Below are 17114 nucleotides of genomic sequence, written 5' to 3' on the forward strand. Positions count from 1 at the left end.
CTGCGGGACAATATTAGAGTTAGTATTAGCATAGAAATCCAAATATCTGAGAAAAACACTGTAAAACTTATCAACGATTTTATTAATAAATTGAGTTTTAAAAAATTTTTAATGTGTTTATATATTAAACTGAATACCACCTTCTTTACTATATTGTCATCTTTTACTTTAGGTTTCAAAATGTGTTTATATAGTAAATAGTTTACTAAAAACCTGTTATTCATTAAAGACATATACATATACAATAAGCTGTTGTAATACACAAGGAGCTCATCATTTACCAGTTAGACCATTAAGACCGATTAGCTAACAAATACTAATATAAACTACTATAGAGGATACTTACGCCGCATCTCATTAATGACAAACATCGGTTTAATAACATCCCCAGGATGGTTCAGCACTTGTGTGATATGAGCCTGCATTGTACACATCATACAAAATCCTTCTGCATGACCTGAAAGGTAACAGATGATAATCCTCCACATTAGCAAAATATGACTCTATATATACATCAAGGGGTATTATAAATAACGGGCACACTCCTGAAATAAGAATAACAGTTACAGGACTTCCCTGGTGGCGCAGTGGTTAAGACTCCACACTCCCAATACAGGGGGCCTGGGTTTGAGCCCTGGTCCGGGAAGATCCCACATGCTGCGGAGCAACTAAGCCTGTGCGCCACAACTACTGAGCCTGCGCTCTAGAGCCCACGAGCCACAACTACTGAGCCCGCATGCTACAACTACTGAAGCCCGCGTGCCTAGAGCCTGTGATCTGCAAAAAACACAAGCCACTGCAATGAGAAGTCCGCACACCACAACAAAGAGTAGCCCCCACTCACCACAACTAGAGAAAGCCCGTGCGCAGCAACGAAGAACCAACGCAGCCATAAATAAATACATTAATTAATTAATTAAAAAAAAAAGTTTTGGGACACAGCTAAAGCAGTGTTGCAAGGGAAATTTACAGTAATACCAATATCAGAAGCAAAAACAAGGATATCAACCCTGCAGACATCAAAAGGATAACAAGGGAATACTATAAATAACTTCACACACATAAATTTGACAACTTTGGAAAAATGGACCAATCCCTCAAAAGAAGTGAACTACCACAACCCACCCAATATAAAATAATTGGAATAGCGCTATACTTATTAAGGAAATTAAATTTGCAATTTTAAAACTCCCAGAATAGAAATCTCCAGGCCAAGATAGTTTCCCTGATGGATTCTACACTAAATAACAATTTACATCAATTCTACACAATCTCTTCTGAAAAACAGGAGTCAACATATCCCAAATTCGTTTTATAAAGCTAGTATTACCCTGATACCAAAACCACACAAAGGTGGTACAAAAACAGAAGATTAAAGAGTGACATATCTCATGAACACATGTAAAAATCCTTAACAAAAATTCAGCAAAATATAAAAATAAACATCATGACCAAACGGAGTTTATTCCAGAGATACAAAGATGACTCAGTACTGGAAAATCTACCAGTATAATCCACTATATTAATAAGCTGAAGAAGAAATTCACATGATCATATCAATTTGACACAGAAAAAGCTATTGACAAAAATCAACACTCATTCAAGATAAAAAGCGGGAATCAGTAAAACAGAAATAGAAGAGGAAAAAAAAAAAAGAAAGAAATAGAGGGGAACTTCCTTGACTTGATAAAAAGGAAAAACCTACAGCTAACATCAAACTGAATGCTTTTCCCCTAAGATCAGAAATGAGGCAAGGATGTCAGCTCTGAGCACTCTTATTCAACATATTGCTAGAAGTTCTAGCCAGTGAAATAAGGCAAGAAAAGGGAATAAAGGACACAGATCAGTAAGGAGTAAGTAAAAATGTCCCTATTTGCATATGACATGATTCTCTACATAGAAAAATACAAGGACTCCCAAAAGAAAAAAAAAGCCTAGAAATATTAAGTGAAGTCAGTAAGGTCAATATACAAAAATCAAATGTATTTTTATATACCAGCAATAAAAATGTGAACACCAAAATTAAAAATATAATGATGCTTATAATTCCTCAAAAAATAAAAGGATTAGTTGTATATCTAACAAAACAAAACATGCTGATAACTACACAACACTGATGAAACAAAGTAAAGAAGATCTAAGTAAATGGAGAGACACACCATATCCACAGACTGGAAATGTCAGCATAGTAGAGACGTCAATTCTCCCCAAACTGAGATACAGGTTTAACAAAATTTCTATCAAAATCCCAACAAGATTTTTTTGTACATATAGACAAGATTATTCTGTAATTTATATGGAAAGACAAAGGAACCAGAATAGAAAAAAACAATTTTGAAAAAGGATAAGTGGATGGACTCACTCTACCTGATATCAAGATTTATTACATAGCTACAATAACAAAGACCAACCGTGTTGTGGGACAGATACATACCTTAACAGAACAGAATAGGGGACCAGAGATAGACCCACACAAATACACCCAAGTGATTTTTTTACAAAAGTGCAAAAGCAATTAATCAAGGAAAGATAGCTTTTTAAACATATGGTGCTAGAGCAACTGGACATCCACAGACAGAAAAACTAAACCTCATGCTATATAAAAATTAACGTAAAATGGATCACATACCTAAATGTAATACTATAGAACTTGTAGGAAAAAAAATAGGAGAAAATCTTTAGGATCAAAGGCTATGCAAAGAGATCTTACACTTGACAGCAAAAGCACAATCCATAAAAGGAAAAATTGGACTTCACCAAAATTTAAAACTTTTGCTCTGTGAAAGACCCTGTTAAGGGGATGAAAAGACAAGCTTCAAACTGGCAGGAAATGTTGGAAATATACATCCGAAAAAGACCTAATATCTAGAATATATAAAGAACAAAACAACAATATAAAAAGAAAGAACACAATAGAAAATGAACAAAAGACACAAAGAGATATTTTCCAAAGGGGATATATACAGATGGTAAATAAACACATGGAGAGAAGTTCAAGACCTTTAGGCATTAGGGAAATGCAAATTAAAACTACAATGAGATATCATTATACTCATCATTACCAAATGCTGGCAACAATGCAGAGCACTGGAGCTCAATACACTGCTGGTGGAAACGTAAACTGGTCAGCCACTCTGGAAAACTACTTGGCAATTTCTTACAAAACTAAACACGCACCTTATGACCCAGCAACTGCAGTTCTGGGCATTTATTCCAGAGAAATAAAGACTTGTGTTCACACATATGCTCTACACACTAATGTTTACAGCAGCTCTATTCATAATATCCAGAAACTGGAAACAACCCAGATGTCCTTTAATGGATGAGTGGTTAAACAAATTGTGGTCCATCCATACCATGGAATACTAGTCAGCAATAAAAAGGAACAAATTATTAATATACACAACAAAGTGAATGAATATCCAGAGACTTATGCTGAGTGAAAAAACCAATCCCTACTATATAATTCAACATATGTAACATTCTTGAAATGACAAAATAATAGAAGTGATAACTAGTAGTTGCCAGGGATTAAGGAGGAGGTGGGGACACGAGGGAAGTGGGCTTGGCTATAAAAGGGAAACATGATCCTTAGTGATGGAAATGTTCTGTACCTTGACTGTATCGATATCAATATCCTGGCTGTGAGACTGAACTACAGTGTCACCACTGGGGGAAACTGGGTAAGGGTACATAGGAGGCCTCTGTGTGATTTCTTACAACTGCAAGTAAATCTAAAATTACCTCAAAATAAAGTTTAGCTTCAAAAAAGGCAAAATAAAGATATTTCAGACCAAGAATAAAAAACAAACAAATAAATAAAACAAAACCCAAAAAACAGAGTTTGGGGTCTTCCCTGGTGGCGCAGTGGTTAAGAATCCACCTGCCAATGCAGGGGACATGGGCTCAACCCCTGGGACAGGAAGATCCCACATGCCGTGGAGCAACTAAGCCCAGGCGTCACAACTACTGAGCCTGCGCTCTAGAGCCCGTGAGCCACAACTACTGAGCCTGCGTGCCACAACTACTGAAGCCCACGCACCTACAGCCCGTGCTCCGTAACAAGAGAGGCCATCACAATGAGAAGCCCGTGCACCACAAGGAAGAGTAGCCCCAGCTCGCCGCAACTAAAGCCCGCACCCAGCAATGAAGACCCAACGCAGCCAAAAATAAATAAATAAATAAATTTATTAAGAAAACCAACCAACCAAACAAACAAAAAAACAGTTTGTCACCAGCAAGAAAAGTTAAGGGAATTCCTCCAGGCATATGAAAAAATACCAGATGGATGTCTGGATCTACAAAAAGGAATTAAAAGCAGTGGAAATGATAAAAGAGTAAGTAAATAGACTGGTAAAGAAACCTTAACAAACTACTTAAAATAAAACTTTTAAATTTTATTTAAAGCAAAATAATACAATATATTATGTGGATACAAATTAAGTAAAAATAAAACGTGTGACAACAATAGCACAAATGCCTAGAGAGAGACCATGAAAGTATATTGTCATAAAGTCCTTATACTACACAAGAAATGTAATAGTATCTCAATGCAAGCTATGGTAAGTTAAAAATGTATGCTAAACCCTAAAGCAACCACTAAAAAGAGAAAACAAAGTTAGAGAAAATATGCCAATAAAGGAGAGGAAATATAAAATTACTCATTCCAAAAGAAGGCAGAAAACGATGAAAAAGGGAACAAAGAATACAGGACAATTAGAAAACAAATAGCAAGATGGTAAATGTAAAACCAATCATATCAATACTCTCATTAAATATAAATGATTTATATTTTAAAAGGCAGAGACTGTAAGACTGGATTAAAAAACAAGAACAAACTATAGGCTGTTTACAAGAAATCCACTTTAAATATAAACACAAATAGGTTAAAAGTTAAAAGATGGAAAAAGACATACCATGCTAACATTAATAAGAAAACTGGAGTGGCTCTATTTCAGACAAAGCAGATTTCAGAGTAAAGCATACTATTTGGGATAAAGAGGGTCATTTCATAAGTTATAAATAGGTCAGTTCACCAAGAGGTCATAATAACCTTAAGTGACAGAGTTTCACAATACATGAAGCAAAACTGATAGAACAGAATGAAGAAACAAATTCAAAAATTTCTTTTATTTCAACATACCTCTCTCAAAATTTGATAGAACAAGTAGACAGAAAAGCAGTAAAAGGACATAAAAGACAACCTCAACAACATTATCAGGTAACTAAACATAATCAGCATTTATAGAAACTCCAATCAACACAGCAGAATACACATCCTTATTAAGTACACGTGGAATATTTAACAAGCTAGACCACGTTCTGGTGCATAAAACAAGTCTCAAGTTTCAAAGGATTCAAACAATAAAAGTATCTTCTCTGACCACAATGGAATTAAAGTAGTAATCAGTAACAGGACAATTTCCAAAAAATCCCCAATCATCTCGCAACTAAAAACACGCCTCTAAGTAATCATAAGGGCATCAATCAAGCAATTGTATTAAAAAAACTACTAGAATTAAGGAGCTGAGCAAAGTTGTAGGATACAAGATCAATAAACAAAGTTCAACTGCATTTCTATATTCTCACAATGAACAATCAAAAATCGAAATTCAAAAACTATTACCATTTATAATAGCTTTCAAACATATGAAATACTTAGGAATAAATCAGATTAAAAAATGTACAAATTGTACTTGTATACTGAAAACTATGCAACACAGCTAAGAAAAACTGAAGATAACCTAAATAAATACCTAGTTTGTGGGTCAGAAGACAATACTGTTTGGATGTCATTCGTCCCAAACTGATTTACAGATTCAACACAGTCCTAATCAAAATCTCAGGAAGCTTTTTTGTAGAAATTGACAAACTGATTTCAAAGTTCATTTGGAAATGCAAAGGACCAAGAATGGCCAAAACAACTTTGAAAAAGGAGAACTAAGTTAGAAAAGTTACCTGACTTCAAAACTTTTAAATATATAGTAACAAGGCACGGTGCTATGGTGTCAAGACAGATAGTAGATCAGTGTAACAAAACAGAGTCCAGAAATAGATCCATATGTATATAATCAATTGATTTTTGTTGCTGCTGCTGTTGTTTTTTGTGGTACGTGGGCCTCTCACTGCTGCACCTCTCCCGTTGCGGAGCACAGGCTCCCGACGCGCAGGCCCAGCGGCCATGGCTCACGGGCCCAGCCGCTCCGCGGCACGTGGGATCTTCCCGGACCGGGGCACAAACCTGCGCCCCCTGCGTCGGCAGGCGGACTCCCAACCACTGCGCCACCAGGGAAGCCCTGATCAATTGATTTTTGACAAAGGTACAAAAATAATTCAGTAGAGAAAGGGCTATCTTTTGAACAAATAGTGCTGGAACAACTGGATATCCATATTGAAAAACATGAACTTTAATCCATTCTTCACACCACAAATAAAAATTAACTCAAAATGTATCACTGACCTAAATATAAAAACTAAAAGTATAAAACTGCTAAAAAATAAAGGGAAAATCTTTGCAACCTCTCGTTAGGCAGATTTCTTAAATGCAACACCTAAAGCACAGATGATAACAATGGAAAAATAATGAAGTAGTAGTCTTCAAAACTAAAAACATGCTCGTTGAAAGACAGTGGGAGGAGACTATTTTCTCCAGATTGGGAAACATTTGCAAATTACATATCTGATAAAGGGCTTCTATCCAGAATACATAAAGAACTCTCAAAACTCAACGATAAGAAAACTACGCAATTTTAAATCAGGCAAAAGATATGAGCAGGCGCTTGAGCAAAGCAAATACACAGATGGCGAAGAACCATGTGGAGAGATGTTCAACATCATTATTCATTACGGAAATGCAAATTAAAACCACAGGAAGACACTATTATACTACACACCTATTAGAGTGGCTAAAATTGGAAAGACTGACCACGCCAAGTATTAGGGGAGATAGGGAACAAATGGAAGTTTCATTCACTGCTGGTGGAAATGTAAAATATCACAATCCCTTTGGGAGACAGTTTGGAAGTAACTTAAAGTTAAGCGCACACATACTATAGGACCAAGCCATTCCTCTCCTAGATATTTACCCACAAGAAATGAAAACATGTCCTTACAAAGACTTCAAGGTAGCTTAATTTGTTGTTTTGTTTTGTTTTGTGTTTTGGCTGCGTTGGGTCTTCGTTGCTGCGTGCAGGCTTTCTCTAGTTGTGGCGTGTGGGGGCTACTCGTCGTTGCGGTGCACGGGCTTCTCATTGTGGTGGCTTCTCTTGTTGCAGAGCACTAGGCACGCGGGCTTTGGCAGCTGCAGCACGTGGGCTCAGTAGTTGTGGCTCATGGACTCTAGAGCGCAGACTCAGTAGTTGTGACGCACAGGCTTAGCTGCTCCATGGCATGTGGGATCTTCCCAGACCAGGGATTGAACCGGTGTCCCCTGCATTGGCAGGTAGATTCTTAACCACTGCGCCACCAGGGAAGTCCTCATAGTAGCTTAATTTGTGATGGCCCAAAATGGGAAATCACCCAAATGTCCATCAGTAGGTGAATGGAGAACCAAACTGTGGTCCATCTATCCATATAATGGAATGCTACTCAGCAATAAAAATTAACTATTGATACATGCAACAACATGGAATAATGCTGAAATAACTGTGCTGAGTGAAAGAAGCCAGGCAATATAAAAATATATACTGCATAATTCCACATAGAAGACATTCTAGAAAATACAAACTAATCGGTAGCAAACAGAAAGCGTATCAGCGGCTGCCTGGGGTGGAGGGGATGAGGGACAGGAAAGGGCGGGAGGGGCTGATTTCAAAGGAGCACTGAGACTCTTTAGGGGGCAATGAGTATGTCCATGATGTAGACTGTGGGGATCGTTTCATGGGTATACACAAATGTCAAAATGCATCAAATTGTGTATTTTAAACGTGCAATTTATTGTTTATCAACAACACCTCAATAAAGCTGAGAAAACAGAGAGAAAGAGAAACCTACCAACGGCCTATAAAAGACAGGCACCTAATTCTGGATACCCCGAGTGTCTGCATTTTTGTCTCCATCCTCTCTCTCTCTGTCCAGGTGCCAGTGCTGGGTTTTCATCCACATCCTACTTTCATTAAGTGCAAAAGTGATAGGAAAGCTGTCTGTGGGGAATGAATTATGGACTTAAAAAGGAAGAAAATGAGGGCAAATAGAATCTTCCTTCTGTAATTTGAAACCCTGGCATAAGAAACACCTCTTGATGGTGAGATTCTAGGTGATTTTCTTTTGGTTACCTTAAAATTTTCTGTACTTTCCAAATTCTTTAAAACCATAATTTTGCTCTTTGGGGGAATAAAGTTTTAAAAGAGTGAGTCTAAATTCTCCATTAAGTAAAAAACTATTTGGGAATTCCCTGGTGGTCCAGTGGTTAGGACACGGCACCTTCACTGCCGAGGGCCCAGGTTCAATCCCCGGTCGGGGGACTTCCCTGGTGGTCCAGTGGCTAAGGCTCCACGCTCCCAATGCAGGGGGCCCCGTTTGATCCCAGGTCAGGGAACTAGATCCCACATGCATGCTGCAACTAAGAGTTCGCATGCTTCAACTAAAGATCCCACATGCCACAACTAAAGAACCCGCACGCTGCAATGAAGATCAAAGATCCCGCGTGCTGCAATGAAGACCCGGCACAGCCAAATAAATAAATCCCTGGTGGGGGAACTAAGATCCCACAAGCCACAAAAAAAAAACAAAAAAGTAAAGGGCTATTCAAAAAGAAACCAAGGGGCTTTTTTTTCACCCTAATAATGAAGGACCAGCACCCTAAAGTACACACACACACACATTAGTGTAGATCAAAGAACAGGGAGATTTCACTTATCAAGGGTGAAGAGTATGTACAACACTATATGCAGAAGGTCAAAACCTCAAAAAACGGGTATGTTCTAATTTCTGAATTTCACTAGTTGACCACGGAATTGGCTCTCACCTAATTAAAGACATAACGTGTGTTAACTTCCTGCCCTCTGGGTTGAAAACCGAGCTCTCACACACTAAAGGGAAAGTCCTGCATGAATTTCCAGGAGGTGAGGACCAGTGACAAGAGGCTCCTCTCCGCTAATGCTTAAAGCCTGTAAATGAATCAAGCGTTCAACACAGGATGGATGCCAGGAGAAGTGGGATTCTTAGCCCTGCTTGTCCCAAGCTGTTGACAGTAGACATTTATGTCACATTTTTTAGTCACATTTTTTAGCAAGTGCAGAAAGCCAGCAGGGGCTTCAGAAATGCCAAATGCTGATAAAATATGTTTCTTTTTAAATAATTCTACAGGTCAAATTATGTGCAAAATGTTTTTTATGCGACCTGAATGTAAATCTTTGTCTTCCTCCATGATTTCTAAAAGAAGAAACCAACTCCTTAGTGATGATCAAATTCTTGGCTTAAATCTTCACTTTCATTTCAGAGAAAAAAAATGAAAGTAGGTTAGCATACCATAACACTATACACATAACATAATACAGAACACTTACATGTCTTGGAGTGTTCGTGTGATAGCATGTAGTTGGCAAGTGGTGGTGTATAAGTTAAACACTGCAGCGCTGCGTTGGCAAAACAGGTATTGCCCAAATTCTGGAGCCCAGCTCCTACTCTATGAGTTTGCTGCCACTTAAGACAAATCTTCTCAGATGGGAAAAGAATTTTTTCTGGAGGAGCAATGCCATCACCTAGAGCTAGAAAAATAAACAATATTTAAAAAGAAAGCTTTGTATACTTCCGAAGCTGAATAAATAGCAACACATCAAACCTGAATCTGATCAAGATTCTTATGACCAGCTAACCAGAAATACAGGGGAGAAAGGGACATTTTAAAAGAAAGAGCCCAGAATGTGGGAAACTCTATATGATTTGGTTTCTTTGATAAACAAACTGCAAGGACAAAAAATGGGGGCGGGGGCAGCATTTAACAGATTAAAAAAAACTTAAAAGATATTCACCAAATGCAAAGCATAGACCTTGTTTGGAGGTTGATTTCAACAGCCAACTGTTAAAAAAAATTATACGACAACCAGGGAAATCTGCACATTGACTGGATTTTTAATATAAAAAGCTTTTAATTTTCAGACATGATTTCTTTAAATACACACACTGAACTATTTATAGATGAAGTATAAAGTCCTGGATTTGCTTTAAAATGATGGGGAGTGGGGAGAGGAGTAAGTGGGTGGAGGTATAATCGGCCAGGAGCTGAGAAACATCAAAGCTGGCTGAGGGGCACGTGAGACTTCATTACAATTATTCTCTCTTCTGCACCTACTTAAAATTTTTCATTAAAATAGTTTTAAAAATAAATAAAGTACAACACAGTAAAAGTGCAGGAAAGTCGATTCCCTGTAATATGTGCTACGGACGCTCATGTTCTGTACCCCCAGCAGCACCTCATCCTCACCATCATCTCACCTCCTCAGTCCTCACTAGCTGTCAGATACTCTCAATTCTAAAGGTTGGTAGTGATGTCATCCCAAATTTACCAGCAGGGAAACAGGCTGTTAGGCATCACTATACATACTCATAAGTATAGTCTACACGGTCTAAAAATTTCTTATCTATTTTTAAAACTTACAAACAGATTGCTAATAATACTCAGGTGAGGCTCAAAAACAATTTATTTAGGAAAGCTCAAAAATCATCCACAGCAAGACTGTTTTTTCAAAAGTTCGGCAGTTCCTCAGTACTACCAAAGACTGAGATGCCCAAAAGATGGTTCTCTATTTTAATAGCAATATTGAGTGTTTAAGCATGCAACAAGGCAGGCTTCAGCTTCTTGAAGAAGGGAGATCAAAATCAGGAAAGGAGAAATGGATGTTCAAAGAGCGTGACAAGGGCCCCCAAAAGGGCCAGGTGGGGTGATACAAACTAAATCCTGAGGAAGAGAGAGGAGCCCCAGCAAGGTGACAGGAGGCTAGAGTCTGTGAGAGGATGTCCTGTGGGAATGCCCTGCTTATAAAGATCTTTAAACCCCTCTGTATAACATTCAGTTACGTTGTTTGATTTGTGATGTAAATGTCCCCTCACCCAAAACACCTTCAGCAAATCCTACCACCCACCTCCACATCACAATATCACACGCACTAGGAAGACGCAAAACAAAAAACAACGTGAGAGCCAAATTATTCTAGGCCAAACAATGTTCTGTGTGGGAACTAATCTCTTAAGGTTTCAAAGCTTCCAAATCCGAAAGTCTCAGGAGCACCAACTAAAGTGTCAATGTCTTACTTATCAGGATGGGTTTTAACAAATATAACCACATTAACCTGGCTTTATACATAATGTAACATTTACAGGATCTGCTCGCTTTCAAAGAGCTTTATTTCTACAGACGATTTTAACTGGCAAAAACTAAAACAAAAACAAAGTTGGGTGGAGCTCATTTGTCAAAAGGCAACCATTTTTAAAAACATTAAAAAAAAAATCTTTAAATTTTTAAAAGGTAGACATTTACTTAGGGCACTATAGTTAACGGACAAGCTAATGAAATGCTTGCCCATCTCAATTCTCGCCATGACAAAGTTTATCCTTCAAAAAATTAGGAATTCAACTACAAATAAATTCATAGTAACTAAAAATAATCTTACCTTGCTATGATACATATGTTAATCATGAACAAGCAGCAGAGGAAAATGAAGCCTGTCAAATAATGTAACTCTGCTGGCCATTCAGGTGGCAGTGTATCTTGCAAAATAAGCCCCTCTCTGAAACTACCAACCCCCTGACAGCATTTATACAGGAGTTTCTTGTAGTGATTCTTCTAGAAAGTAGTACCTTGATCCTTTGGTGGTGATGGTTTTGATTTTTCAGGTACAGGTGAACTTGAATAAACTACAGCACCAGGTACTGGTCCTAAAGAAAGCGCGTGACTTGAAACATCATTTAATGAAGACACAGTACCCCAGCTGGCAGAACCTGCCTCCATGTCTCCAGGTGAGACTGCCTCAGAACTGCCAGGCTGGTTCTGACAGGTTGATGGGTCTGAAGATTCTGAAGCTTTGTCACCTGTGGTCATTGTTCACCTCTGTAAAAGATGAGAAAAGCATACATTTGTTTCATAAGGTAAGAAGAGTAATCTACTTATTCTACCATTAGATCTTTGAAAACAATTAAAAACGGCTAGGTTAATTTTCCAACAAATCACCCCAATACAAAAGCAACACTATTTTTTAACTTTGTAATTATTTCCTTGGGATATTTACTGTTGTGCTAATCTGAACATGCCAACAATTTTTAATTATAAAATCTTCAATGAAGTATTTGATTAGATCTTGTCATTCTATTTCATGCCCTCTGAAAATCTGATATTTCGTTTTATAATCAGGTATCTCAATTTCCAACTCTATTCATTCACAAAGTACCTATATTTTTTCTCTCCCTTGCTTAAACCTAGAATGTGGAATGCACTAACACATTTGGCTCAATTTCCAATTCATATATAATTCCTCAAGGAAAAGTCTCAACTACATGAAAAGAAAATCTAGCTTTAATTTGAAGCTTAAAGTCCAAAATGACATTGTTTGAAATATATTACTTTTTTTTAGTATAGGAAGTCTCACTTTTGAAACACATTTTGAAGAGGCTCATTTATTTCGCATATATGATTTTTTAAAATGAAGTCCATAAGGCATTACTTACATCAAACTGGAATACAAATACATGTTATAAAAGTACTGAATTATAATTTTCTCTCTCAACCCTATTAAAGTCTTAGGGCCACCACTAACTGAGCACTTTCTATGTGCTAGGCATTGTGTCACCCACTGAACACACACTACTTACTTAATTTTCATAATGACCTATGAGAGACTGGACAGAATCCACTGGGTCTACGAAATGGAGCAACTATTACCCAAACTAGTCACTACTGGGAGAAGGTCCCAAGCCCAACATTCCCGGCTGGGCTCTACCAAACTCCACAACACGGCACTTTAGGAATGTTTCCCATATTGCCCAGTGGCAACCAAATCTAGCAGAGGCCACTGCTCTGCAGACGATCTTCCAGGCGGCTCCGAGTGCCTCCGGCCCAGCATCCCGACACCCGGACTCTGGACACTGGCCGCCCTAGGAGCCTCTCCGTGCCCCTGGTCCTGTCCTGCCTTCTCTCTCCAGGCTCTGTACATGCTGTTCTTTCCGCAAACTTCCTCCACCCTTCCACCTCCAGCCAGTGAACACCCACCCACCTTCTCCGTTTAGAATTCATTTCCTCTGGGACACTTTCCTTGATAGTCCCCTCCCCCAAGACAGTCTGAGAACCCCTCCTGGAAGCTCTGGTGGCACCCTGGGCACCCTCGGGCTGATTTCCAGATTTCCACCGTAGCGCTCACAGCCATCCTGCCTGCGGCTCTCCATCATGTTCTTGTTTACATGCCCTGACCTGGCACAAGGAAAGCTCTCCACACACGTGTTGAACAAATGAATCAGTTGTGAAGACAGGACGTAACCAGTGTTTGCTCCTAGCACCAATTTTCACTGACTGTTTTATATAAAGTATCTCATTTAATCCTTAAAAATTCTGAAGTAGGAATAGCCTTTAAAACTTGTTTTAAAAAATATTCAGCACAGTAAAATAATTACCCATGTACATGACACTTCAACAAATGTTACGATGCACTGTCTACTCACAATAAGGTTCTTTTAAAAGCCTCAATTCTGTTGTGATTTTAAATTAAAGATTTAAATTAAGATTATCACCCCCCAAAAAAGTACAAACTTAAATATTTTTGGAATCTTAGGTAGAAATAGAGAATAAGATGTTAATTAGATCTTAACAAAAAGAAAAACTGAACTGAAATTTTAAGTCAATCTAGGTAAAACACAGGACCTTTATTCAGGAAGAAAGCCTGAGCCATATTAGCCAAATAAAGTTTATACTTTCCTCATCTGACAGTCAAAAGAAATTACAAAACAGTGTGGAGGCAAGAATAAGACAACAAGGGGAAAAGAAGTAGAGGAGGAAAAGGAAGAAGAAAGCCAAAACAGTGACGATTAAGCCAGCCTTATTTACAGTAATGTTAAATAGCAAAAACCTTGATTTTCTGGGATAAACATCCTTTCAGGACAATCATTAACAAATGACTAAATAAAACCATTTTACTTGCTCCAGTTGCCTTTGGGGGGTCGCGGGGTGGGGGGGAACAACTCTTAAATTAAGAAAAAAAAACCCCAAGGAAAACATACAACGGAGTCATTGATAACCACATAGCATTATAATTTGGGAAAACCAACAACATCCATTCTCCTTCAGATGCATATTCAGCCAATGACTTCTTACCCTGAAACCATCAGGTATTAAGCTGGAGAAAACCTTTCTGGAAGCCAAACAATGTTGCGTAGGGCTCAGGATTCAGATGTTACATGTTCTTTACTCTCAGTAGAGCTTCTAAACATTACTGAAATAAATCTCAGGACTTTTAAGCAACTACTTCAATGAAAAGTTTAAATTTCTCTCAACACCTCCTGATGATAGACAAACAAAAAGTTACAAAAGCATGTTTGAAAAAAACTGAGTACAAAAATCAAGGTTGGATGTGTGTGGAGGAATGAGACAAAGTGACTTCTCAATTGTTTCCATTAAGTGTACCTGCTTTAATTACAATGTTTTACTTGAAAGTCTTAAAATGCTGTCCCTTACATGGTATTTCTCCCTTGTGGTGACCAAATGCTAGAATACATTATTCTTTTTCATTTTTAAAAGAATAAGCATATGGCTGTTTGAACATTAGGGCACTCCACATACATTGTGGTAAAAATATAAATACATGCAAAAAGAAACTGTTATACCTTAATAAACATTCTTAATAAACAATGTAACCCACATGCTTGTTGCATTTCCATTTGAAAACTCACAAGCTTTAAAAAGACAACCTGGATTTTACTTATTTGTAAGGAAACAAATCACTTTGCTTTAAACTTTTACAAAAAAAACTCTGTAGACTTAATTCAATGATACAGAAAAGAAGTGAAACTGACGCTAGATACAAATAACTGAAACCGATTATTCACAACACCGATACACTTTGAATGAATAATACAATCAGAAGAGGAGAATTATGTTTCAAATGTACAAGTTAAAATTTGAGGCTCCACTAAAACGTACAAGAACCTAAAATACTGCTGTTTTAGGGGCTAACTAGTTTTTCAACCAGTTTTACTGTTATTTGAGTGTATTTACTTTAAATAACCAACGTGCTTTCCCATAAACAAGTAAGCCCTAAGGCCTCCCGTAATATAAAAGAGCTATTCCACAAAAGTAATCTCAATTGCATTCATTATAGCGAGGTTAAAGTCCTAGATGGTAAAACTTCTGTCCCATCAAATCTTCATCTCAAACATCTGAAACTGACCGCCCTTTTTCCCCCCCACGCCCCCCGCCTCAGGTAAGTTGGGTCTTCCTGCCCCGAAGATAAAGAACAGGACCAGGGCACACGCGCTTTGGGGGACGCGACACCGGGCCGGCCGGCCCCTCCTCTCCTCCCGAGGGTGCCCGCTCCGCCCGGCGGCAGGCGTGGGGAACTCGGACACCCGGTGGACTAGCCAGGTGGACGGCCCCGCGAGGACGGACCGGCACGGCGGGCGGGCCGGCGGGACGCCCGGGTGGGAAAGTTTGTCTCTTTGGGGGGCGCAGTGGGGGCAGGGAGGCGAGCCCGGGGCTCCGAGGGGCGCTCGGGGGCGGGAGGTGGCAGCCACGCGAACAAGAGGCGCAGCGCGCAGCTAAGTAGCCGGGCTAGCGCGGGAGGGGCCATCGCCAAAGCGCCGCGGGCGCAGGCTGGCCCGCGCGTCTCTGGAGCGCTGGTCGGCCGCGGAAGGAGCGCGCTGATTGGTGGAGCCGAGCTGTACGGCGCGGGCGGGTGAGGTCTTTCCCCAGCGGCCGGCTGGATCCGACCGCGCGGCCCTCGGCGGCCGCGACGAGAGGGCCGAGACAGCCCTGCGGCGTGTGCGCTCAGTCCAGCCCGCGCGGGTGCACGGCCCACGCGGGACACCTGGCCCCCCTAAATGGACACGGCTCCGGGAGACGCCCCTCGGCCTAGAGACCCGGCCTTGAAGAACACCGGACCCAGCGGTGCTCCAGCGCGCCATCAGACTTCGACAACTGTTACTGGAAACGGAGAAACCCGGCTCCAGAAAAGTCAGACTCTCGCCTATCCCGTCAAGATCTCATCTCAGATCCGAGCATTGCTCTTGCAACGGAGGGCCAGACCATACTTCCGGAGCAAGACTGGCTCTTGCTCCGGAGGGCCAGATCCATATTTCCAGCCGCTTATTGGATGTCTCCACCGCGAGGTCGAGCAGAGAACGAATTGATTGATCGTGGCATCTCCCCTCCGCCACGACCCTGCTCCTCTCTGTGGGGTTCCCTGCTTTGATTAGGGACGTGGCACTCTCCCGCACTGACCGAGTCCTCCCTCTGTCTCTCTTCTCTCTCCTTTCCTGACCTAACCCCTTACACCAGGTCACACCCACCCGACCTACCCACGGGCTGTAATCCCCGCCCTCCCGGGGCAACCTTCCTAGTCTCGCCCCTCGCCTTCCCACAGTCTCCTTACCGTCACTCCACTCTCTTTCAGTTTCCACGCTGCGGCCAGGATGATCTTTCAAAGACACATGTCAGATGTGGGTCCCCTCCGAAGAGCTTTTAGCTACTTTCTTGGCCCACGGAAAAATCTCAACTCCTTTACCTGGCATTGAAGGTCTACAGTTCTCTCTCCTCTTTTGTGTCCCAGCCATAACCTCCTTTTTCCTACAAACACCCCACTCCTACTTCTGCTTATAGAAATCCTGCCTGTGTCTGTTCTTCCATGAAGCCGCCATCAGAATCTTATTGCTCCCCCTATATCTTTTAAAGTAGTGCTAATTTCACTATTATGGAAAGAAATCACTGAAGTGATGAAATAGCAGTTGTGCGTTTGGAGCAGAACACTGAAGTTGTCTGAGAAAACCAAAAAGGAAAAGGTGAATTCCAAACCTCCAAAATTCAGGACCCACTTTTGGGATTAACACCACAATTTATTTCCTGATGAAGAATGGTTATGAAATTTCACCTGCACAGTCCTGGCAACACTAATAAGAGACTTGGAAGAACAGAATAGCCA

At 40.0% G+C, this 17114-nt stretch overlaps 1 protein-coding gene across 1 annotated transcript in view; it reads right to left on the bottom strand.

Moving 5' to 3' along the window:
- USP42 (ubiquitin specific peptidase 42) overlaps nt 1-12048 on the bottom strand; it is a 31771-nt gene extending 19723 nt beyond the window's left edge. Inside the window, exons 1-3 of the mRNA XM_024745287.1 lie at nt 11797-12048; nt 9507-9707; nt 347-457 (exon numbers count right to left, since the gene is read on the bottom strand). Coding sequence (XP_024601055.1) covers nt 347-457; nt 9507-9707; nt 11797-12037 — 553 coding nt within the window. The 5' untranslated portion in view covers nt 12038-12048. The remainder of the gene's footprint in view (nt 1-346; nt 458-9506; nt 9708-11796) is intronic.
- Between the last annotated feature and the right edge of the window lie 5066 nt (nt 12049-17114).

The sequence above is a fragment of the Neophocaena asiaeorientalis genome, unplaced genomic scaffold, assembly GCF_003031525.2.
Source record: "Neophocaena asiaeorientalis asiaeorientalis breed wild unplaced genomic scaffold, Neophocaena_asiaeorientalis_V1.1 scaffold461, whole genome shotgun sequence".
Classification (NCBI taxonomy): domain Eukaryota; kingdom Metazoa; phylum Chordata; class Mammalia; order Artiodactyla; family Phocoenidae; genus Neophocaena; species Neophocaena asiaeorientalis.